Here is a 20,220-nt window from a genome sequence, read left to right as displayed (position 1 = left end):
GGGGACCACACAGGCCCATGAGGATACAGAGGTGACCATGGACCACCAGAAAGCTCTGGGTACAAAACTTTGGGCATTTTCTAGCCACACTGAGTGCAATCACTCCTCTCGAAGCAATCCAGCAATTCTGGAAACATCAGGATCTCAGGGATTACTTAGCAGATGAGAGAGAGAGAGGGAAAGAGGCAGAAGCAGAGGGCCCACCTCAGAGCCTTGTCACTCATTTACTCTCCTCACTCATTGACTGAATCATCAGTTCATTCAGCAAACGTTTCCAGGGACCCTGTGCTGGGTCCTGACCATCGAAGTTTCCTGGGCCTGTTTTTCACCTTCCTGCCAGCCTGTTCCCCCACTGCTGGGCCTTTCTCCACCCTAGTTCCCTGCCCCCAGAAACCCCATTTGGCTCCCATGGGTCTTGGGTCACTGAAAAAGCTCCCTTTCTTCACTGAAACTGAGAAGCTGAGACCTCCCCACCAGGTGACCTTGAGCTAGTCCCTCACCCAAACCACACCCAGTTGAGCACTGGAAAGAGAAAAGCTGCCAGAGAGGGGCTGGGCTGTGAAAACATCCGGGGCAGGTGGCCAGGTGTCTGCAGAATAGCAGGGGCGGTACAGAGGCTGAGACAGGAGGGAACTCCAGTGGCTGGAGCCGGAGTGTCTGGCTTTGGGATGGGAAGGATAGAGCCAGGCAGGGGGCGGGCATTAAGGCCCAAAAATGGGACAAAGGTGGGGGCCAAGGCAAGCCCTGAGCTGGCAGGGAGTCAAGGCAGCTCACAGGATCATGGCAGGGACTCGGATGTCTTTGCGGCCCTGGAAAGGGTGCTGACCTCTGAGCTACCTGTCTCTATCTTACCCTCAGGTGTGTCAATAACCCACCTTTGAGTAAGGACCCACAGGCCTAATGGCTGGAGGGTGAGGGCAGACAGGTGCCAGCTGGGACCCCAGCCAGGCCAATGGACACATTCTCTACCCTGCTACATGACCATTTCAGCCTCAGCAGTCAGCTTGAAGGGTTCCCAGAGAGCAGGCCACCTTGCCTTGGCCACCTCTAGGTTGGGAAGTAGGTGCCTGTGTCTTTAAATTCTCAGCAGGTTGAAACGGCTGATGACATCACTGGTTCCCGGGAGCGGAGGAGCTAGAGCCAGAGCCCGAGGGAGCCCGGGCTGCTAGGGGCTGCAGACATGGAGGGCCAGAGCAGCAGTGGCAGCAGGAGGCCAGGGACCCGGGCTGGCCTGGGACCCTTGCCGGTGCCCGTGCCCCGTGGGGTTTCCCAAACTGGGGCACCCTCCAAGGTAAGACCCCTAAAACCTAGTCCCCCATCCCTGATCCTTGGTCCCACACACCCCCACACACCACAGGCACTCTGGTGCCCCTGGCTGAGGGGTGGGCACTCTCCTCTGCCCACTGGCAGGGGCTAGGCAAACAGGGCACTCTGGGGGGTGAGGGGGCAGTGATGGGACACCCAGAGAGAGATGGAGTTAGCCATCTCTAGGAGCCCCCAGGAGAGCCCTGGGCCGGGTGTCGTGGGATCCAGCTGTACTCCAGCTTTGCTGTGTGACCTTGGGCAAGTTGCTTGTCTTCTCTGAACCAATGCAAAATGAGGAGGCTTGTCCCTGAAGACTAAAATGGTGACATCTGGGATGTCTAAGTTGTTAGTGCTGGAGGCGGTATGGTGGTTGGGGGGACACTTGGAGCCAAGGAGGACGCCCAAAATGCAGCCTCAAAGAGCTAAGTTTGAGGAGGAATGTGGAGGCAGAGTTTCAGGTTCTCTGAACTGAGAAGGACATGGGACACAGACAGAGCTGCCTGTCTGGAGGCAGGGATGGGCCGCCTCAAGGCGAGGGTAAATCTTCTGCTCTCCCTGGCAGAGGACGTTTTATCCTGTCTTCCGGAGACAGGGGCATCAGAAACAGAGGACAGATGGGAAAGAGAGAGGAGGTCCCCTCACAGCCTCACATCCCCCCACTCCACCTGCCAGACAAAAGGAGGATACCTGCTTGCCTGTCCTCAGAGGTGGGGGAAACAGGGGAGAGGGTACAGCTGGGCACAGAGAAGTGAATGACAGGATCAACAGAATCCTGGACTTGCTCTGACTGTTAGAATCACACTTGATAAGGATGGACTATTCCATGGGCTCGGATGGAATCCTTGCAAATGTTCGGCTCATAAACACAGAGAATAGGAGACCGAGGCTTCTCGGGAGCAAAATGTGGCCAGCAACCCTTCACCAGATGCTTTCATTTTACAGACAAAAACTGAGGCCCTGGGCAGAGAGGTGCTTGCCTGTGGTGAAACGGAGCTGGGCTTGGAATTGACATGGCTAGTCTTAGCCTTGGGCTCTTGCTCCTATATGGAACTCTGGGACTGGGACCAAGGAGTTTGGGATGCTTGGCAGGGACAAAGCTGGGGGTTCCTCGAGGAACTGTGGAGGAAAGGAGACAAATTTAATAGGCTAGATCCAGGGTGTCCAGAGAGGGCAGATCTGGGGTGTTAGGTCAGTAGCCCTTAGCCAGGGGAGCAGGAGGAAATGCAAGGAGGGCTGACTCTAGACACCCAACCTCCAGCGTGCCCAGGGAGTGGGTGTTAGTCAGGAGGGTAAGGAGAGTGCCCTTGGGTTCAGGTTCACAACCTGCCTCATTTGAGTTGGGGTCTTAGGTTCCCCATCTATGAGAGGGGTCAGACTTGAGGGAGGGGATAAAGTTCTGCATCCTGTTTCTTCCAAAAGAGCAGCTGATTCATGACAGAATGGATTGAGGTGGGAAATTAGGGAGTACGTCCTTGCAAATACATACCTTTCTTAGCTAGACGGAGTCTGCTGGGGTCTCTATGGAACTTGGGGCCCAAGCCCCTGGTTAGGATTACCCTGAGTCTTTGACTTGTTTCTGCAAGGTGGATGCAAGTTTTCAGCTCCCAGTGAAGGAGAACATGGCCCTAGTACCCTCGGAACCAAGATTGGCTCTAGTGCCTGTGGGCCCAAGAGCAGCTATGCCACCTTCCACAGAGGGTCCAAGGTCTGCCCTGGTGTCTCCCATCCTGGCTCCACTGTCTACCCCGGGAGGGCAGAAGACAGCTCCTACCCGCCGCAGTTCCAGCCTAGCTCCAACATCTGTGGGTCAGTTGGTCGTGTCTGCCTCAGGTGGGCCAAAGACTCCTCCGGTGACCTCAGGCTCAGTCCTGGCTCCAACATCCCTGGGACAGCTGGTGATGTCTGCCTCAGCAGGGCCGAGGCCTCCCCCACCCACCCTGCAGCCCCGGCTGTCTCCGACGTCCAGGGAACAGAAGCAGGTGCCACCTGGCTCCGTGGGACCCAAGCCAGCACTGGCTGCCTCAGGCCTGAGCCTGGCTCTGGCCCCTGAGGAGCAGCCCCCACAGCCCCCCTTTAACTCTTCCCCAGTGCCCAGTCCAGTTTTGTCATCCTCTCAGGACCAGGTCCTGGCTCCAGCTTCTATAACATCGACCTCGGCCTCTGGGGGATGGACACCAGCTAAACAGAGGGATCCCCAAGCCCCTAAACCTCTCCCCTCTTCCAAAGGGCATCTCCAGGCTTCAGCTCAGGCATCTGGTCCTGTGGGCTCCACATCCTTGAGCCAAACCCCCCCAGACCCCCGAATCTCCCCTTCCTTCAGAGCCCGGCCTGAGGCCCCCCGCAGCAGCCCTGAGGATCCTGTCCTGCCCCGACCACCCCAGACCCTGCCCCTGGATGTGGGCCAGGGCCCTCCAGAGCCTGCCACCCGTTCCCCAGGACTTCTGTCCCCTACCTTCCGTCCAGGAGCCTCCTCAGCCCAGACTGTGCCCCCACCTCTGCCCAAGCCACCCCGGTCTCCCAGCCGTTCCCCCAGCCGCTCCCCCAATCGCTCCCCCTGTGTCCCCCCAGCCCCTGAGACGGCCCTCCCTAGGCCTGGCACCCAGGGTGCAGGGTCTAGTGGGCACACGAGCCCCAGTCTTCAGCCCCGAGAAACGCCAGCTCCAGTCACCACCTCCCCTTCTACCTCCACCTCATCATCCTCTTGGTCAGCTCAGCCTACCTGCAAGAGTGACCCTGGCTTCTGGTGAGGGGGCCCTCTCCCAAGAAACATTGGTGGGGCTTGAGTTCTGAAGCTAGCCATCTTCCCAGGGTGGCTTACCCTACACTACCCCAGTTTACTTGCCCGAGGAAGATTCTTTGGGGGTACTGGGCCTACTGTGGGACCCTCAGGAGACAGCATCTTCTCCTGAGGGACTTGCCAACCCCTGCCTCAATCACCCTCCTCTGGGAGAGTCTGGTAGGAGGGATATTGGGCCCACTTGTCCTCCTTCTGAGAGCTTACACCTACACCTGCCTCAGTTTACTTCCCCAGAAAGAGCCCTGTGGAAGGAAGGTTGAGGAGGGAGTGGTGCCCAGTGGTAACCCCTCTTATATCCCCAACCCCAGGATCACTGTGGTCACGTGGAATGTGGGCACTGCCATGCCTCCTGACGACGTCACATCCCTCCTCCATCTGGGCAGCGGCGGCAGTGACAGTGACGGGGCAGACATGATTGCCATAGGGTGAGGGCGCCAGGGGTGTGGACCCCGTTCCTGGATCCCTCCTGCCTCCCAGACCCTTGTCCATGGGAAGGACTTCTAGGGCACCCCCAACCCGACAGTCGCCTCACCCCCCACCTCCACCCCTATCCCCACCCCTACCCGCAGGTTGCAGGAAGTGAACTCCATGATCAACAAGCGGCTCAAGGACGCGCTCTTCACAGACCAGTGGAGCGAGCTCTTCATGGACGCGCTGGCACCCTTCAACTTCGTGCTGGTAACGTCTCCCTTAGCCCCTAGAAGGGGGAGCCCCCTGGAGTCCTGGCCTGAGCTCTGCGTTGATTCACTGTGAGGCCTGCTGGACCTCTGTTGCTGGGTCCGCGAAACAGGATGGAGGAGCAGATCTCAAAGACTAGGGGAAAGCGCACAGCCGGGCGGGGGCGGGGGCGGGGGGGGGCAGGGAGAGGGCGGGGAATGGGGTTGTGTCGGGTCCCTCAATCACCTTGCCTTCCGCCACAGGTGAGTACAGTGCGGATGCAGGGCGTCATCCTGCTGCTGTTCGCCAAGTACTACCACCTGCCCTTCCTGAGGGACGTGCAGACGGATTGCACGCGCACCGGCCTGGGTGGCTATTGGGTGAGCATCGGAGCGGCCCGGGAGGGGACAAGGCCCTAAGGGGTCTATAGATTAGTCCTCTGGGTGCTCCACGCACTGGCAAGGTCTCCCCATGCTCCGCCCCTTACTCTGACGCCTGCCTTTCCCCAACCCCGCCCAACACCCCACACCCCACACCATTTTCTAGACTCAACCCTCTTCCAGTCCCAGCCCCATCCCACGGTTCTGCTCCTTTGCCTTGAACCCACCCCTCTCTAAGCCTTTTCCCTGGCTGGCGGCCTCGCCCCTCTCTATGCCCCGCCCAGTGCCTCCTCCCCTTGCCGAGGCCCCGCCCATGACTCGACCAACCCTGTCTCCCAAGGGCAACAAGGGTGGAGTGAGCGTGCGACTGGCGGCCTTCGGGCACATGCTCTGCTTCCTGAACTGCCACTTGCCCGCGCACATGGACAAGGCAGAGCAGCGCAAGGACAACTTCCAGACCATCCTTAGCCTCCAGCAGTTCCCGGGGCCCGGGGCGCACGGCATCCTGGATCACGAGTATGGGCTCGGGGCGGGGCCAAATGGACCTTGGGCGGGGCTAGTGAAGGAGAGGTGGGCCTCAGAGTCTCGAACACTTGGCCCCTGGAACCTGAGTACCAGCCTGCAGTGGGCCTTGTAGGGAGAGGCAGAGCCTATACCGGGTGGGCGGTCCCCCCGAACTACATCTAGGAACAAGATTGCTGGTAAGTTTGATGGCGGACAGAAACTGCCGGGTGGAGCTTTGCCCAGAGGCACCGCCTTGGTGGTGGTCCAATCAAACTTTCTTTTTTATCTACATCCCCCTGCTGTTCCTTGGTGGTTTGTTTGTGGGTGGAGAAGGATTTGGATTGGGCTTTTTCTCCCCGCGGACCCTGCTGACCCCCATCCCCAAACAGCCTCGTGTTCTGGTTTGGGGACCTCAACTTCCGCATCGAGAGCTATGACCTGCACTTTGTCAAGTTTGCCATTGACAGCGACCAGCTCCACCAGCTCTGGGAGAAGGACCAGGTGCAGAACCCCAGCCCACAACTCTAAACACCAAACACACAGAACATGACCCACCACACTTTTGTCTACTAGGCTCTGGCTCTTGGCTTCACCTGTCCCATCCAAGCCATTGTCCAATTTTGCCCTTTTGAACTTTCACAGCTCAACATGGCCAAGAACACCTGGCCCATCCTGAAGGGCTTCCAGGAGGGGCCCCTCAACTTTGCGCCCACCTTCAAATTTGATGTGGGTACTAATAAATATGATACCAGGTGAGCTCAGAACTGGGATGAGGTGGAGGCATGGGCTGAGGTCTTCTGGATAGGGAAGAAAGGGAAGACGATTGGCAAGAAGCAAGGTTGGGGGCTGTGCCTCAAACCTCTGAAACTTAGGTCACCCCTGCCCACTTCAGTGCCAAGAAGCGGAAGCCAGCCTGGACAGACCGTATCCTGTGGAAGGTCAAGGCTCCAGGTGTGGGTCCCAGCCCCTCAGGACGGGAAAGCCACCGGCTTCAGGTAACACAGCACAGCTACCGCAGCCACATGGAATACACAGTCAGTGACCACAAGCCAGTGGCTGCCCAGTTCGTCCTGCAGGTGAGTCCTGGCCTCATCCTCCCATCATGACATCCCCAGGTCCAACTCAGCATCACCTGGCCTACTGGTAACCCCTTGCACCTGCCCTCAGCAGCATCCATTCACTGTAGCAGAGTGGGAGTGGCTTATGACCCCCATTTTCAGATAAGGAAACTGAGGCTCAGAGACATGGCATCACATCGGGGTCACACAGCTGGGAAATGGAAGAATTGGAATTTGAACCCAAGCTAGTCTGTTTTCAGAGTCCATGCCTTCTCCACTAATCCCTAACTCGGTTCTTCTGAGAAAGGATTAGGACGACTTGTGTGAAAATTCACATTATGTAGTCATATAATAAGACCCACAAAATCAAAATGTTTATTCAAACTTCATATAGCACTCATTCATATTTATTTACCATTTTACCATGTGTCAAGCACCATGAGCGAGGTAGTAATGGGGAGGAGGAGTTGAGAGATGAAAAATACAAAGCTAAATCCTAAACAGTTACTGTAACTTAGCATTGTGTGTAGGGGTGAGGTGTCTGGTTGCCGAAGTAAAAAGAAATGCTAGAATGTCAGAACCGGACCTGGGAGGCCACGTAGTCCAACAGTCTATTTTTCTATGGGGAAACTGAGGCCCCCAGTAGGGCAGGCATGTACCCCAAGTTGCACATCAGCCCTAAACCCCAATTCTGGGCTCTCCAATTCCCTTCCTTGATCTCATAAGAGGGAGCCTGCAGGCCAGAGAATGTTTTCCCTGGTAACTCTGTCATGTGGTCAGTCCATGGGACATTGGCCAGTATCCTCAGCTGGGAATGGAAAGCTGCCCAAGTCTGGCCTCCTGTGACCTTTGGTAAAGGAGTTGGGTATGAGGTTCACCCTCAGTCAGGGGTCTCATCTTGAGAACCACTCCTTTTTGGTGCCCTACCCTGACCTTCCTTCCTCATCAAGGACTCTGACCCTTGCAGAATGTTACCTGTTGAGTCCCTACTGCATGCCAAGCCCTGGGATTCTGTCATCCCTTTGAATGCCTTTGTAGGCCCTGAGAGATCCAAATTCTCCTCCCAGTTTTACTGGTGAGGGAAACTGAGACTCAGAGAACTTAAGTCTCTTAACTGAAGCAACACAATCAGAGTGGGACTTAGTGAGAGTTTTGACCTTGCAAGGCCCCAGAGAGCATTTCCAAGAGGCCACCCCTGGCAAAACTGCTGTTAGGAACCTAGGGACAGGGAGAGGATGTTCTGGTTTCTTCTGAAACAGCCTGGCTCAAAAGCTGAGGAGGGAGGGAAACCCAAAACCCGATAAATAGGAGGGGAGCAGACAAAAGCCTGAAGCTCACACGCCATCTGAGTCCTTCCCTGAGGGACAGAGGAGGGGCAAGGGCAGAACTAGGGCTGCCCTATTCCCTTCAAAGCTGTATCCTTGCTCCCTAAGGAGGCTATTGCCATAAAGATCCCTGGGCTGGGAGGTGAGAAGCCTGGCATTTATCCTAGACCTATTCAGCCTTGGTTTCCCAATCTGTAAGGTGGTTTCGGAGGCCCTGTCTCTCAGCTGATTTGTGCTGACTCGGGCCCAAGGACACTCGGGAGGGTCCCCCCTGATGTTGCCCCCACCCCTGGGCAGTTCGCTTACAGGGACGACGTGCCGCTAGTGCGGTTGGAGGTGGCCGATGAGTGGGTGCGGCCCGAGCAGGCGGTGGTGAGGTACCGCATTGAAACCGTGTTCGCCCGCAGCTCCTGGGACTGGATCGGCTTGTACCGGGTGAGAAGGGCAGGGATGGTCAGTGCCTCAGGGAAGGGAGGAGCAGGAGGAGCAGCAGGGGTGGGGGGATGGGGGGTAGGGGTGGGGGGTTGATAAGAGATACCACCCTGAATCCTCTCACCCCAGGTGGGTTTCCGCCACTGCAAGGACTACGTGGCTTACGTGTGGGCCAAACATGAGGATGTGGATGGGAGCATCTACCAGGTACTGAAAGGGAGGGCGAGGGTGGGAGGAAGCCCCCGTCGCCCTTGGGACTTGGGACTTGACTTGGGCAGTCCTTGAGGCTGCCTCCCTGACCCCAACCTGGGCCCTCCAGGTGACCTTCAGTGAGGAGTCACTGCCCAAGGGGCATGGAGATTTCATCCTGGGCTATTACAGCCATACGCACAGTATCCTTATTGGTGTCACTGAGCCCTTCCAGGTGAGTAGGTCACACTGTGGGAGTGGGGGCTTCCCAAAGACCCTGTTCACAATGCTGTAGCCTCTACCTTCTGCTCCATGGTCTCCTACAAGTAGCCTGACTTTTCCCGGGTCTACTCATGGCCAGGGTGGGAGTGGTTCCAAGACACCTTGAGTGGCTGGCTGGGGAGTAGGACAGCCCAGTGACCAGCCTTCTCCCCCAGATCTCTCTGCCTACCTCGGAGCTGGCCAGCAGCAGCACAGACAGCTCGAGTGCCAGCTCAGAGGACGAGGATGACAGTACCCTGGAGCTGCTTGCACCCAAGTCCCGTAGCCCCAGCCCTGGCAAGTCCAAGAGGCACCGCAGCCGCAGCCCAGGCCTAGCCCGCTTCCCCAGCCTTGCCCTTCGGCCTTCATCTCGCGAACGCCGCGGTGCCAGCCGCAGCCCCTCGCCACAGAGCCGCCGCCTGCCCCGGGTAGCCCCCAACAGGAGCCATGATGGTGGCAGCCGGGGCAGTAGTGAGGAGGGGCCCTCTGGGTTGCCCGGTCCCTGGGCCTTCTCACCATCTGTGCCTCAAAGCCTCGGCCTGCTGCCTGCCTTGCGCCTGGAGCCCGTCGACCCTGGTGGTGGGGGTTCCTGGAGACCTAATCGGGAGACCCCAGCCCCCAGCAGCCTGTCTACCAGTCCCCAGGGCCAGCAGGGACTGGAGGAAGGGGGTCTGGGACCCTGAGGGTGGGTGAGCCGGTGGGCCCAGGAGGCCACCGCTGTGCCCTGATCTGCAAACCCACCTGTGTCCCTCTTGCTGCTGCTCCAGCTTTATTCGCACCTGCCACTCTGTCCTGGCCAGCGGTGGCCACGTGGGGTCCCCCAAACTCAGTCCTGGCACCTCAACTGTGACAATCAGAAAACCCCTATTGATCCCCATCTGAGATGGGGAAGGGGATGCGATCCTGGAGGCCATCAGTTAGAAATTAAATGCTCCAGCCTCACTCCTGACTCCTTTCTAACTTGTTAGCAGTCTGGGGGTGGGGGTAGTCAGAGGAAGGGACTAAAGAGGCAAGAGGATGATATATCTGACAATTACCAGGTTCCAGCTGTATACATTACAGATGCCATCTCTTTTAATCTGCACCACAACCCTGAGTTGTGGTGTTGAGTTCAGTGCAGTTCTTAGACGTATTTCATAGGTGGGCAAACTGAGGCCTCCAGATGGCAAACCTCTCAGAATCAGACACCCAACCACAGTCTGGCTATGTTAGAGGGAGGGAACGTTTACTAGGTGCTAAGCACTATTCGTGTATTGGTTTCCTTAATCCTCAACAATCCTATGAGGTAGGCCCTCATCACACTGCCCCTTTTCAGAGGAGTTACTAAGGCTCAGAGTGGGGGAGGTCCCTCGTTGAAGGACACAGAGGAGATCTGAGTTTTAAGTTTAGGGTAGGAAAAAATGGGCCAGGACTGGGCCAGGAAGGGCACAGCAGCTGTTGAGAAGGGATTCCCCAGGGAAAAGGTGCCCCCCCAGCCACCCTCCCCTTCCCTGAATTCAGACACAGGAGCTTCTGTGACATCCCATTTCCCACCGGCTGCCTCAGGCCTCAGCAAGTAGGTTCCTGGGGCTCCTCTGGACAAGTTTTTGAGATACGTGTTGATTTTGCAACCAGGAGATACAGTACTCTTCCTCATACCACCGGAGGCTGCTGTAATAAATTACCCTTTCTTCATTCCCATCTGGCAAGGTCCAAGCCCGGAGGCTGCTGTAATAAATTACCCTTTCTTCATTCCCATCTGGCAAGGTCCAAGCCCAGAGCATCAGAATGTGCCTACTGAACACCACAGCCAAGCACAGAGGGGTTGGGTCACCAGCTCAAAATCATCCAGCACAGCAGGAGACGTGGTCCAGCATTTCAGCCTCACCTTCCCTTGCCTCCTGGCTGTCCACGGGATCCTGAGCCATGCTTCAGTCTAACACACGGAGAGGAAGCCAAGAACCCCTGGGGCCCAGCAGAGCTAGGGGGCAGGGCCCCGTCTGGTGCCCAGGAGAGCTGGAATTGAGATCACCGGTTCTAGGATTTCTCCCTCCTGTTGGGTCTCTGCAAGGTCAGCTGCAGGCAGCGGTCATAGAATGACATGGGGGCTCTTGGGTGATCCGAAGGCTGCAACTGCCCCTCACCTGTGCCCACACCCCAGAGCTGGCGTCGCCTCTTTTGAAGTCGCCGCAAGTGCCGGGCTGATACCTTAATGGCCCTAGGGTCTCCGAAACAGCTGTGGGCCAAGAAAAGTGGGGCGGGTGGTCACGGCTGCCAAAGATCCCACCCTACTTTGCAGACTCGGGGGCTGAACCTGGTGAGAAGCAGGGCTGGGGCCAGGGAGGGGTTACACCTCGAAGGGGGGAAGCGAAAGAAACCTAGGTTGGCACCCGGAGGCCCCAGTTTGGCCACCAGCTTGCTGTGGAGATGTGGGCCAATCTGGGCCTCAGTTTCCTCAGCCCTGAAATGGGGACGGTAACAAGGGGCTTGCTCTGGGAATCAGAGCTGAAATGAGATTTTAGGTGAGGAGTAAGAGTTAAACAAACATTTTACTGTGTGCCAGGCAGGCCTTGGGCTATGTGGGTTGCACATTCCATTTCCTTGGTTTCTACAAGCTTTTTATAGGTAAGAAAATGGAGGCATGGAGAGGTGACTGAACTTGCTAGGTCACCAGGGAGCAGGGGGAAGATAACAATGGAACTCAGAACTGCCTTAACCCGCTTCCCCATCCCCTCGGCCCAGGCACACAAAGGGAGGATGAGCAAACCACCCCTTGGGAAAATGCCCCCTCCCTCCTGGCCTGGCCACCACTTACCCTTTGCCCTCAGCACAGTCCAGTGGAGGGGCAAGCTCGAAGCAGGTCATGCCTAGCAGCTCCCAAAGCACGTTGGTGCCCTCGGGTTGGCTGTGGAGCCTCAGGAAGCGTGCCAGACTGAGGGCAGAGGCAGGCTTAAGCTGGGGCAGGGTCCGACCACCCGGGAGCCCCTTCTCACAGACTGGCAGCAGGCCGCCCACCCCCAAGGGTCCGAGCAGGCCTCACCGACGTGTGCAATTGCAGTGGAAGAGGGGCTCATGGGCGCTATTGAGCAGCTGGAACTTGGTCTCCTGAGGCCCAATCTGGTGCTCGCATTGATCCAGGTGGCGGAAGCTGCGGCAGGCCCGGCGGGCATCTGGGTTTGGGGGGCATGGTGGTGAGGGGAGCCCAGTCCCTCAGCAAATCCCCACTGATGCCCACTGCCATTTAGGGGAAACAGAGGCACACGTGCTCAGCCACACAAACACAGGGTCCTCCTGTCTCACATCCTTCCTGTCTCATGTACACACACACACACACACACACACACACACACACACACACAGCAGTGCTACCATAGAACCCAGAATGTTGGTCAGGAAAGGCTTTTTGGAGGAAGAGACTGCTGAGCTAGTACAAGAAGACTCGGGAAGAATGCTCCAGGCAGAAGGAACTGCATGTGCAAAGGCCCAGAGGTGGGAGAGAGCAAGCTGCTTTTGAGGAACCAAAGGAGGCTTATAAGACTGGAGTTTCAGCTGGGGAATAGAGTCTGCAGGACCAGCGCCTGAGGACCCCTGTATGTGGGCACATCGTGAGTTGAGAGGAGCCATGGTAAGGGCTCAGTGAGGAGTGAAATGGTCAAGTTTAGGGCTTACAAAAATCCTTCTAGCTGCAGCATGACCTGATAGGAGGTTGGGGTATCCCAGGAGGAGTTTGGAAAAAGAAAGGAAGCAACACAACCCCTCACAGAGGCAGGGCTACCTTCCCATATCAGGAACCCCCAAAGTTAGGTTCTGCACTCACCCCAGGGTTTTAGGCCATTCTGTGGCCACTGGAGGCCTGGCTGGGTGACCTCCAGCCAGGCTGTTGGGGACATATCAGGTTTGGTAGAGGCCATGGGGACCCAGAGGGCTGTGGTGTTGGTTTTGTGGGTGTGCTTAGACCCTTTCCACTGTGGCGGCCGCTTCTGAGGATGCTGCTTTTGTCGAGGCTTGCTGAGGGCTGGGCTTTGGAGTCTGGGAGTCACGGGAGTGGTGGGGGAGCTCCAGGAGGCATTGTAGATGGTCCTGGACTGGAGGCGGGCAAGGGGTATGGAGCCATATGTTCTACACCTGGAAGGTAGCAATTGGTGGCAAATGGTAATTCACAATCCCCTTCCTCCCCTGCCCACCATCCCCCAACCAAGAAGCCCCAGGTTCATCTCCATGGAGACCAAAGCTCTGCCAGTCCCATCCCTTATCCCACTGGCCTGTGTAGAGCACCCAGGGAAGTTCCACATCCTGGGCCCTGCCCTGAGGAGAGCACAGGGAGGATGAGGCATCATTTGCTGGAGGACGGACATACAGACAAGCCTCCCTCCTAAGTCTTGGAGCCCGAGCTCCCCTTCTGGCTGGGAAGGAGATCGAAGGGAGCAGCCACATACCCTCCCCACCAGTACCACGCCACACACGCCTCCTGCTCCTCAAGCACAAAGCAGGGGATCTCCAGCACATTGAAGAAGGCCACGCCCACGATGTCCGAGATGGAGTCCCGCTGGTTCTGCAGGCATTGCTGGAACCTGCCCAAGAGCTGGCACTCAGGTCCCTGGACCAAAGAGGGCCCCCCGGCTCCTCCTCCAAGACCACCCAGTCACTACCATGCCAGTGGTTTGGGATCCAAGAGTCTCTTCTCCTAGGCCTCAGCTTTCCCACCTGCAAGGTGGGGTCTGGCTGGCTGATCCTTTAGGGTTCTTTGGAATCGCAGTCTCTACACCCAGGAACTACCCCACCTGTGAGCCCCCAGCCCTCTCTACCCACCACCAACCTGGCATCACAGTCACAATGGGAGATGGTGTGGAATCGGTAGTTTCGGATGCCGTAGCTATACTGGAAAGGCGAGATGTTCTGTGGGCAGCGGTCATGCTCCCGGCAGCAGAGATCAGGACCATGGAAGACCCCTGCAGGAAGCAGAGGGGGCATCAGCTGAGCGGGGTCTGGGGCTCCCCACGCTGGCTATGCCTCGCTGGTACAGGGAGCAGGGGCCTTGTTCTTGTCCCAGCCCTGACACAGATGCCCTGAGGTCACTCTCAGGTGACCCTCAGGTCACTCTCCCTCTGTGGGACTCTCGGTTTCAAAGCTTAAAGAGAGCAACCAGGCACAGGCTTTATTGGGCAGCTCCAGATGCCAGGGAGCCCACCCAGGAGGCTTTGTCTGGGAAAGGGACTTCCTCGGGGGAAGTAAAGTCTGCCTCCAGAGCTCCCAAGCTCACGCCTCAAATAAAACTCCAAAGTTATGAATGTGCACAGAAGGGCATGGCAAAGAGGCAGGGTGCAACCTTTCTCACTGGCATGATGAAGCATTGATTGCCACGATGCCAATCTGCTCCAACTCAGGTGCCAAAGCCTTCCCCCAACCTGCCGTGCATGCACAAAGACAGCTGTACTGAGTGCAGGAAAGTCATCCAATTTTGTTACAATCTGAGCAATGGTGCCTTTTTACTGAGCATTTCCCAATTGCCTGGCACTTCCCACAGCCAAGCTCCCAGCAGCTCTGTGAGGGAAATGTCACCTCCATGTACTGGTGAGGAAACCCAGGCTCAGAGTTGGGAAGTGACTTGTTTAGCTTGCATTTGCTAACCCAGGCCTTTGGGTCTCAGCGTCCACTCCCCTAGGCATTCTGCCTCATAAAACCTCCTCTTAGGTAATGGGTTTTGGCTCAGCCAACCTCAGACCCATCCCAGTCCAACCCCTCCCAGGCATGGTGATTAATGAGGACTCCAAGTTTGACGAGGACGTTTCCCATCTATGACCTAAATTAAGCAACCCATGATGAGACTTCAGGTCACCCCCATTTTACAGAAAAGGACGTTGAAATACCGAGTGATTAAGTCACTCGCCTGAGGACACACAGCCTGGGAGAGTCCGGGCCAGGGCGAAAGCCAGCACTCCCCCACCACCCCCCAACACAGTCCACATCTCCATGCCTCACCCAGCTCTGAGGAGTTTCCAGCAGAATCCCCTACTCCACACCACAGCGTGCCAGGCATGGTCCAGCCTCTCTTCACCCGCTGAGGTCTTACGCTCCCAGGAGCTCCACCTGCTTGCTCTTCCCTGGTCTCTGCCGCTCCCTTCTCCCTAGCCCCTTCAGGCCCTCGGCAGGCCCTCCACTGACTCCAAAGGGTGGCCAGGGCTCTCTGCAGCTCGGGGCCGGGGGTGTGGATGAAGGAGCCCCGGGTGATCTCACCAGCACAGAGGGCACTGAAGGCTGCGGTGAGCTCTGGCTCGTCTTGCCAGCTACATGCTTGCAGCCTCCCGTGCCAGTCCCAGCGGGTGTGGAACAGGGCCAGTCCTTGGGCACCCTTGCTCAGAAAGCTCAGGGTCCCCAAGGGGCTGCCGGGGATGGGCCTGGCCAAGTGGCAGGAGGTGCTGTCCCAGCGGAGGGCAGATGGGCCTCCCATAGCCACTCCCAGGAAGCTCAGCATCCCTAACAGCACTACCGGAACCCCCATTCAGTCCTAGGCCAGCCCAGTCAGACAAAGCCCCCAGGACACCTACCCCCGGCAGCCCACGAGGCAGGAGCTTCAGCAACTGAGCGGAAGCAGTGCCCTGCAGACCCAGTGCAGCGGGGCCAATGAATGGAGCTTTGGGAGGAGTAGGAAGGAGGCTGGAGTATGGGGTGATCTCGGGCTTGTAACTGAATCCACCGGCTGGGCAGGCTGCTGATTGGCCAAGGAGTGCACTTGCCAGGGCCCACGCCCCCATTCACCATGCCTTTCTTATCCAGTCACCTGCTGCCAGCCCCGCCTGGGGACTGGGGAGCCAAAGCCTTGGGATGTGGGGCAGGGGGCCAGGAGGGGATCTCTACCTTCCTGGGGAGGGAAGAGAGTTCAGGGACTCAGAGGAAGCTCCCAGAACTCCGTCCGCAGACCCCTTCCCCAGTGGTGGCTGCCACACCCACTTCCATGAAGTTGGCAGAGAGCCATGGCCTCTGCCAGACCTGGGAGAAGGGGGTGAGGGAGGGCTGGGGTCCTGTGGCCACTACCCCGCCCCCCAAGGAGGTCCTGAGGCTTCTGGGAAAGGGAGCGCCTATCCCCTGGCCACCTGGGGTACACCACCGCCCAGAGCTGGTTCTAAGAAAGCCTCTAGGCATAATCAGGGGACAGTGCCCCAGGGCTCCCCACTTCCTGAGACTCCAAGACACAGGCCTGGCAAGCAGCAACCCTCCTAGTCTGATATATGGTGGAGACAGAGCCAGAGCAGGCCTTGAGAGCACAGCATAGGGCAGGGCTAATGCTCTGGACTTGAAGGGACTGGAGTTCCCAGAGGAGTGGATGGCTGGGCAGAGAGGGCTGAGTCTGCAGCCAGCTCCATCCTTGGACTGTAGCCACCAGTGGGACACAGCAAGCATCATGCGTTCCCCAAGGGACAGGAATGATCTCTCTATCAGGGAAGGGCTACTGCCAGCACGTGTTTCTGTGTCCCAAAGCTAATGTATCGCCCAGCTTCCAACCATCCAGGAAAGCTGGGATGCTCACACCCAGCTGGGACTCACAACCATCCAGGAAAGCTGGGATGCTCATATGCTATTATGAAGAAACTGAGGATCATCAAGGGGGAGGAAACTTTAGGTGACAGGCTCCAGTGAGGGAGGACTTCAAGGCTGGAAGCACGGCTCTCAGAAAGCTTTGCTGGGAGGTCAGGGCCGCCAGGGACAGTGATCTGTCTGTCTGTCTGTCCATCAGCCCATCAGCCTACTGCTCCCCAACATCCCTCTCAATCTCCATCCTAGTCTCTTCCAGGAGGGTAAGGACTGGTGAGGCAGGGCCGTGGGTAGAGCTGGGGAAGGGAAGCTCACTGTACATAGCAGGGGGAAGGAGGTGTGGCTGGGTGTGCAGGCCCATCTCTGTGCTTCAGAACCAGCCGGCTCCTGCCTCTCAGAAGGTCATGGCTGGGGACAATGAAAAGGGAAAGAGGGTGGGAATAGCCCAGGAGCCAAAGTCCTTCTCTCCAGAAGCAGGGGAAGGGAGTATGGACTAAAAAGAGTGGAGGCAGGAAAGGTAGGGAGACCTGGGGTTCCCAAAGGTAGGGACACCACTGAACAAAGGTTGGTCTCTCAGGAAAGAACTCTACTGTTTGGAAACCATGTTCTGGTAACTTTACCCAGTTGTAGGAATGGCCACTCACCTCTGCTCTCTTTTCTGTACTACAGAGTCCATCACCCAGGAAGGCTGGGAGGTCCGGTGGCAAGAACTCAACTTTCAAGGTCAGACACATGTAATTTGGGTCCCGGCACTGTGGGACCTCAGGCTTTGAAGTCTTAACTTCTCTGAGCCTCAGTCTCCTCATCTGTGTGATGGGTATAATCACAGTAGTCGGTTCACGGGATGTTGGGGAAGGCTCTCTGCACAGTGACTGGCACTCAAGACACTGTCGCTAAAGCCTCAGGACATCCCTGGGCAGGAAACAGTTTAGCTAGGAAAAAGCAAGTCCCCAAATTTTCAGACCACAGCATCCACGAGAGCTAGCTAGCTAGGCCATGACCTGGTTGTATGACTTCATGCTAGTCCCTGCCCCTCTCTGAGCCTTGGTTTCCTCCTCTGTACGGTGAAGAAAACAATGGAAGTGACCTTTGAGGTCTCTTCCTGTCTAGGCCCCAAAGGAAGGCAGGCTGAAGCCTGCCTAGGCCTCGAGGGAAGGTGTCACTGGGTTTTCTCTTCAGATTCCACCTGGTGGCCACGTCAGTCAATGTACAGGATAGACTTCGGAGCCCTGCCTCCCACTGGAGTGCCCCTCAGAGGCCTTGGCACAAAGGATCCCAGAAGCCAAACCAGCAGGACAGGATAGGATGGGCCCCGCCCTGCAGACAAAAGGGGAAACGAAGCTTTCCTCTGGATTCCCACATGTCTGGGGTTGGGCAGGGTGCACAGTGGGTGCCAGGGAAGGTGAGAGGCTGGGGTCAATGGGATCTGATCATTTATCCCTGTCTCTGTCCATCAGTCCTCATCGCTCTGTCTCCCTGGGCTTCTCTCTCATCCTTCGGTCTCTTGGTCTCTTGCCCTCTCTGGCTCTGATTCTCCTCGTTTCTTTCTCTCTCTCTCTCTCTCTCCTCCATTCCTTCCTCTCCATCTCATTTTCTCTTTCCTTTCCTTTCTCTTTCTCACCTCTGTCTCTCTGTGCCAGTTTTTGCTCCCCCTCCCTCTGAGTTACTGTCTCTGCCTGTCTCCGTCCTACCCTCTCCTCTCATTTCTCCACTCTCTGGCTCTGAGTATCCCTGTCCTCTCCCCAAACTCTTTCCCTCTTTTTCCCGTTTCTCTCTTAATGTTTTCCCTCTCTTTGTTTTCCTCTCTTTTTGTTTCTTAATGTCTTCTTGTTTCTCTCCTCCCTTCCTCTTCTCTTTCTCATTCCTTCCCTTGTTATGTCTCATGGTTTCCTCGTTTGTATGTGTGTCTGTGTGTCTGTTTCTCTCTCTTCATTCTTCTCTCTTCCTTCTCTGTTTTCCCCCTCTACACCCTGACCCCAGGCCCAGGACCCAGTGGATCCTGCCCTTTCCAGGCCATGACCTCATCTGATGTTCACAACCCCTGCCCCTCCCTAGGGAGACTGGCAGGGCAGGGCTTTCTCAGCCCTTTGTTGAGATGGATGGAGTGAGGCTCCACAAAAGAAGGAACTTGCCAGGAGTCACATAGTAGACCAGGGGAGAAGACAGGTCAGATTTTTCTTGGCCTGTGGGGAGGACCTCCTGTGACCCTGGGAGACTCTTGGCTCCCCTAACCTCTCCCCATCTCAGGCACTTCCTCCCCACTGCGTGGAGCCCTTGGAGCTTGTGTTCCCTCCCACTTCTGGAGGTCTCTCCACAGCTCTCTGTGCTGGGAGAATGGTGCAGGCAGTGCCTAGCTCCAGAACATTCTGCGTTCATTTGAAAACAGTTGAGTGTCTACTACTGCCAGGCACAGGCAGAAACCCTGAACAGAGGGAGGAGGAGAGGAGGGACAGAGCATGTTCAAGTCAGGAGATGGAGAGGAACACATTCTCTGCCGGGGCAGGGTCTGGCGGCCCAGGGGAGCCAGGCCTTAGTGTCAGTGGGGTCCTCTAGGAAGCCACCACCAAAATGGAGTTAGAAGTGCAAGAGATGTGGTGGAGGAAATGCCTGTGGAAGATAGAGAGGATAGGGAAGATGCAGGATTGGGCAGGGAAAGCCTTCAGACTGTTGCAAGTCTGACATCTATTAGGAGAGAGTAGAAGGGAAGGAGAGCTGGGTAAGAGCATCACACCTCGGTGCCAGTCTGAGCAGATCTCAGCCAGCCAACGGGGAGCTCTAGGGCAAAGATTGCCCATGGAAGAGCCCCAGCTGGGCAGACACAGGCAGGCCCGAGTGCCCTGGCTGTGCCTTGCCATTGGTTGGGGGCTGCCCAGGAGGACAGTGGCATCCACCCCGATGTTGCTACAGATGCTGAAGTTGCTGCAGCTGATGCTGCCACATCTGGGAATTTATCTGCCCATTTGGCTGGGGCAACCCCCGCCGCAGATCAGAAGAAGAAACTCAATGGGCAGATGGAGTCTGAAAGCTGGGAGGAAGCGCAGTAGGCAGTCTTCTTCCAGGAGTAGGAATCTGAGTACAGGACTATCCCTCATAAGATTTCCAGGTAGGAGGGGTGCCTGGGTGGGTCAGTGGGTTAAAGCCTCTGCCTTCTGCCTAGAGTCCTGGGATCGAGCCCTGCACGGGGCTCTCTGCTCAGCAGGGAGTCTGCTTCCTCCTCTCTCTCTGCCTGCTTCTCTGCCTACTTGTGATCTCGGTCTGTCAAATAAATAAATAAAATCTTTTTAAAAATTAAAAAAAAAAAAAAACGATTTCCAGGTAGGGATTCAAACCCAAGTATTTGTGGCATAAATGAAGCCCAGTCCCAGGTCTCAGGGAATAAATACTGAGAAACAACAGTGTTTCAAACTAGACATCTCAGAGGCCGTTAGTGGCCCAGTTGGTTAACCATCTGACTTGGTTAACCAACTTGGTTAGCCAACCATGCAGGGTCTTAGAATCGAGCCCTGCGTGGGGCTCTCTGCTCAGCGGGGAATCTGTTTCTCCCTCTCCCTCTGATCCTTCCCCCATCTGTTCACTCTCTCTCTCCCAAATAAATAAAGTCTTAAAAAAAAATCTAGACATTTCAATAGATAGGAAGAAATATATTAGATTCAACAGCTTATTAAACTATGTGTAGAAGAGAGAGAGAGAGAGATGGGAAGTCAGAGGGACCCTGGAAACTATTCTACTAACTGAACAATATTAGAAGCTGTGGGGTTTTAAAGATGCGCACAAATTCTCTGATATTCCTCCCTTCAAGTGGT

The 20,220-nt window shown here is 56.6% G+C and overlaps 2 protein-coding genes across 3 annotated transcripts; one reads left to right on the top strand and one right to left on the bottom strand.

Annotated features, from left to right (window-relative positions):
- The first annotated feature begins 1,087 nt into the window (after nt 1-1,087).
- INPP5J (inositol polyphosphate-5-phosphatase J) lies at nt 1,088-9,850 on the top strand. The gene is made up of 13 exons (XM_047697948.1): nt 1,088-1,291; nt 2,889-4,048; nt 4,411-4,527; nt 4,672-4,780; nt 5,023-5,139; nt 5,480-5,655; nt 6,033-6,144; nt 6,286-6,395; nt 6,536-6,719; nt 8,324-8,461; nt 8,588-8,665; nt 8,778-8,882; nt 9,085-9,850. Exons 1-13 carry the CDS (start codon nt 1,181-1,183, stop codon nt 9,589-9,591), a joined length of 3,024 nt encoding a protein of 1,007 aa, XP_047553904.1. The 5' UTR covers nt 1,088-1,180; the 3' UTR covers nt 9,592-9,850.
- Nucleotides 9,851-10,616: 766 nt separating this feature from the next.
- PLA2G3 (phospholipase A2 group III) lies at nt 10,617-15,515 on the bottom strand. 2 transcript variants are annotated; one of them, XM_047697950.1, is made up of 7 exons: nt 14,867-15,515; nt 13,704-13,836; nt 13,339-13,458; nt 12,705-13,012; nt 11,928-12,057; nt 11,703-11,819; nt 10,617-11,123 (listed from the first exon to the last, which is right to left on the bottom strand). In XM_047697950.1, exons 1-7 carry the CDS (start codon nt 15,384-15,386, stop codon nt 10,925-10,927), a joined length of 1,527 nt encoding a protein of 508 aa, XP_047553906.1. In that variant the 5' UTR covers nt 15,387-15,515; the 3' UTR covers nt 10,617-10,924. The 2 variants fall into 2 exon arrangements, with proteins under 2 accessions (XP_047553906.1, XP_047553905.1); XM_047697949.1 differs by having other exon boundaries at nt 13,324-13,458; nt 14,867-15,513.
- Nucleotides 15,516-20,220: the final 4,705 nt, after the last annotated feature.

The sequence above is a fragment of the Lutra lutra genome, chromosome 12 (assembly GCF_902655055.1).
Source record: "Lutra lutra chromosome 12, mLutLut1.2, whole genome shotgun sequence".
Lineage (NCBI taxonomy): Eukaryota > Metazoa > Chordata > Mammalia > Carnivora > Mustelidae > Lutra > Lutra lutra.
This window is presented reverse-complemented; position numbering and strand designations above follow the sequence as displayed.

Bases quoted from the DNA above. Each gene is read 5' to 3' on its own strand.
- INPP5J (XM_047697948.1), top strand. From the start codon at position 1,181: ATGGAGGGCCAGAGCAGCAGTGGCAGCAGGAGGCCAGGGACCCGGGCT. The intron at 4,049-4,410 runs GTGAGGGGGCCC...CCCCAACCCCAG, and splicing joins AAGAGTGACCCTGGCTTCTG to GATCACTGTGGTCACGTGGA. The intron at 8,666-8,777 runs GTACTGAAAGGG...TGGGCCCTCCAG, and splicing joins TGGATGGGAGCATCTACCAG to GTGACCTTCAGTGAGGAGTC.
- PLA2G3 (XM_047697949.1), bottom strand. From the start codon at position 15,386: ATGGGGGTTCCGGTAGTGCTGTTAGGGATGCTGAGCTTCCTGGGAGTG. The intron at 13,013-13,323 runs GTATGTGGCTGC...GCTACCTTCCAG, and splicing joins GCGTGGTACTGGTGGGGAGG to GTGTAGAACATATGGCTCCA. The intron at 11,124-11,702 runs GTAAGTGGTGGC...CTTGGCCCACAG, and splicing joins GACTGTGCTGAGGGCAAAGG to CTGTTTCGGAGACCCTAGGG.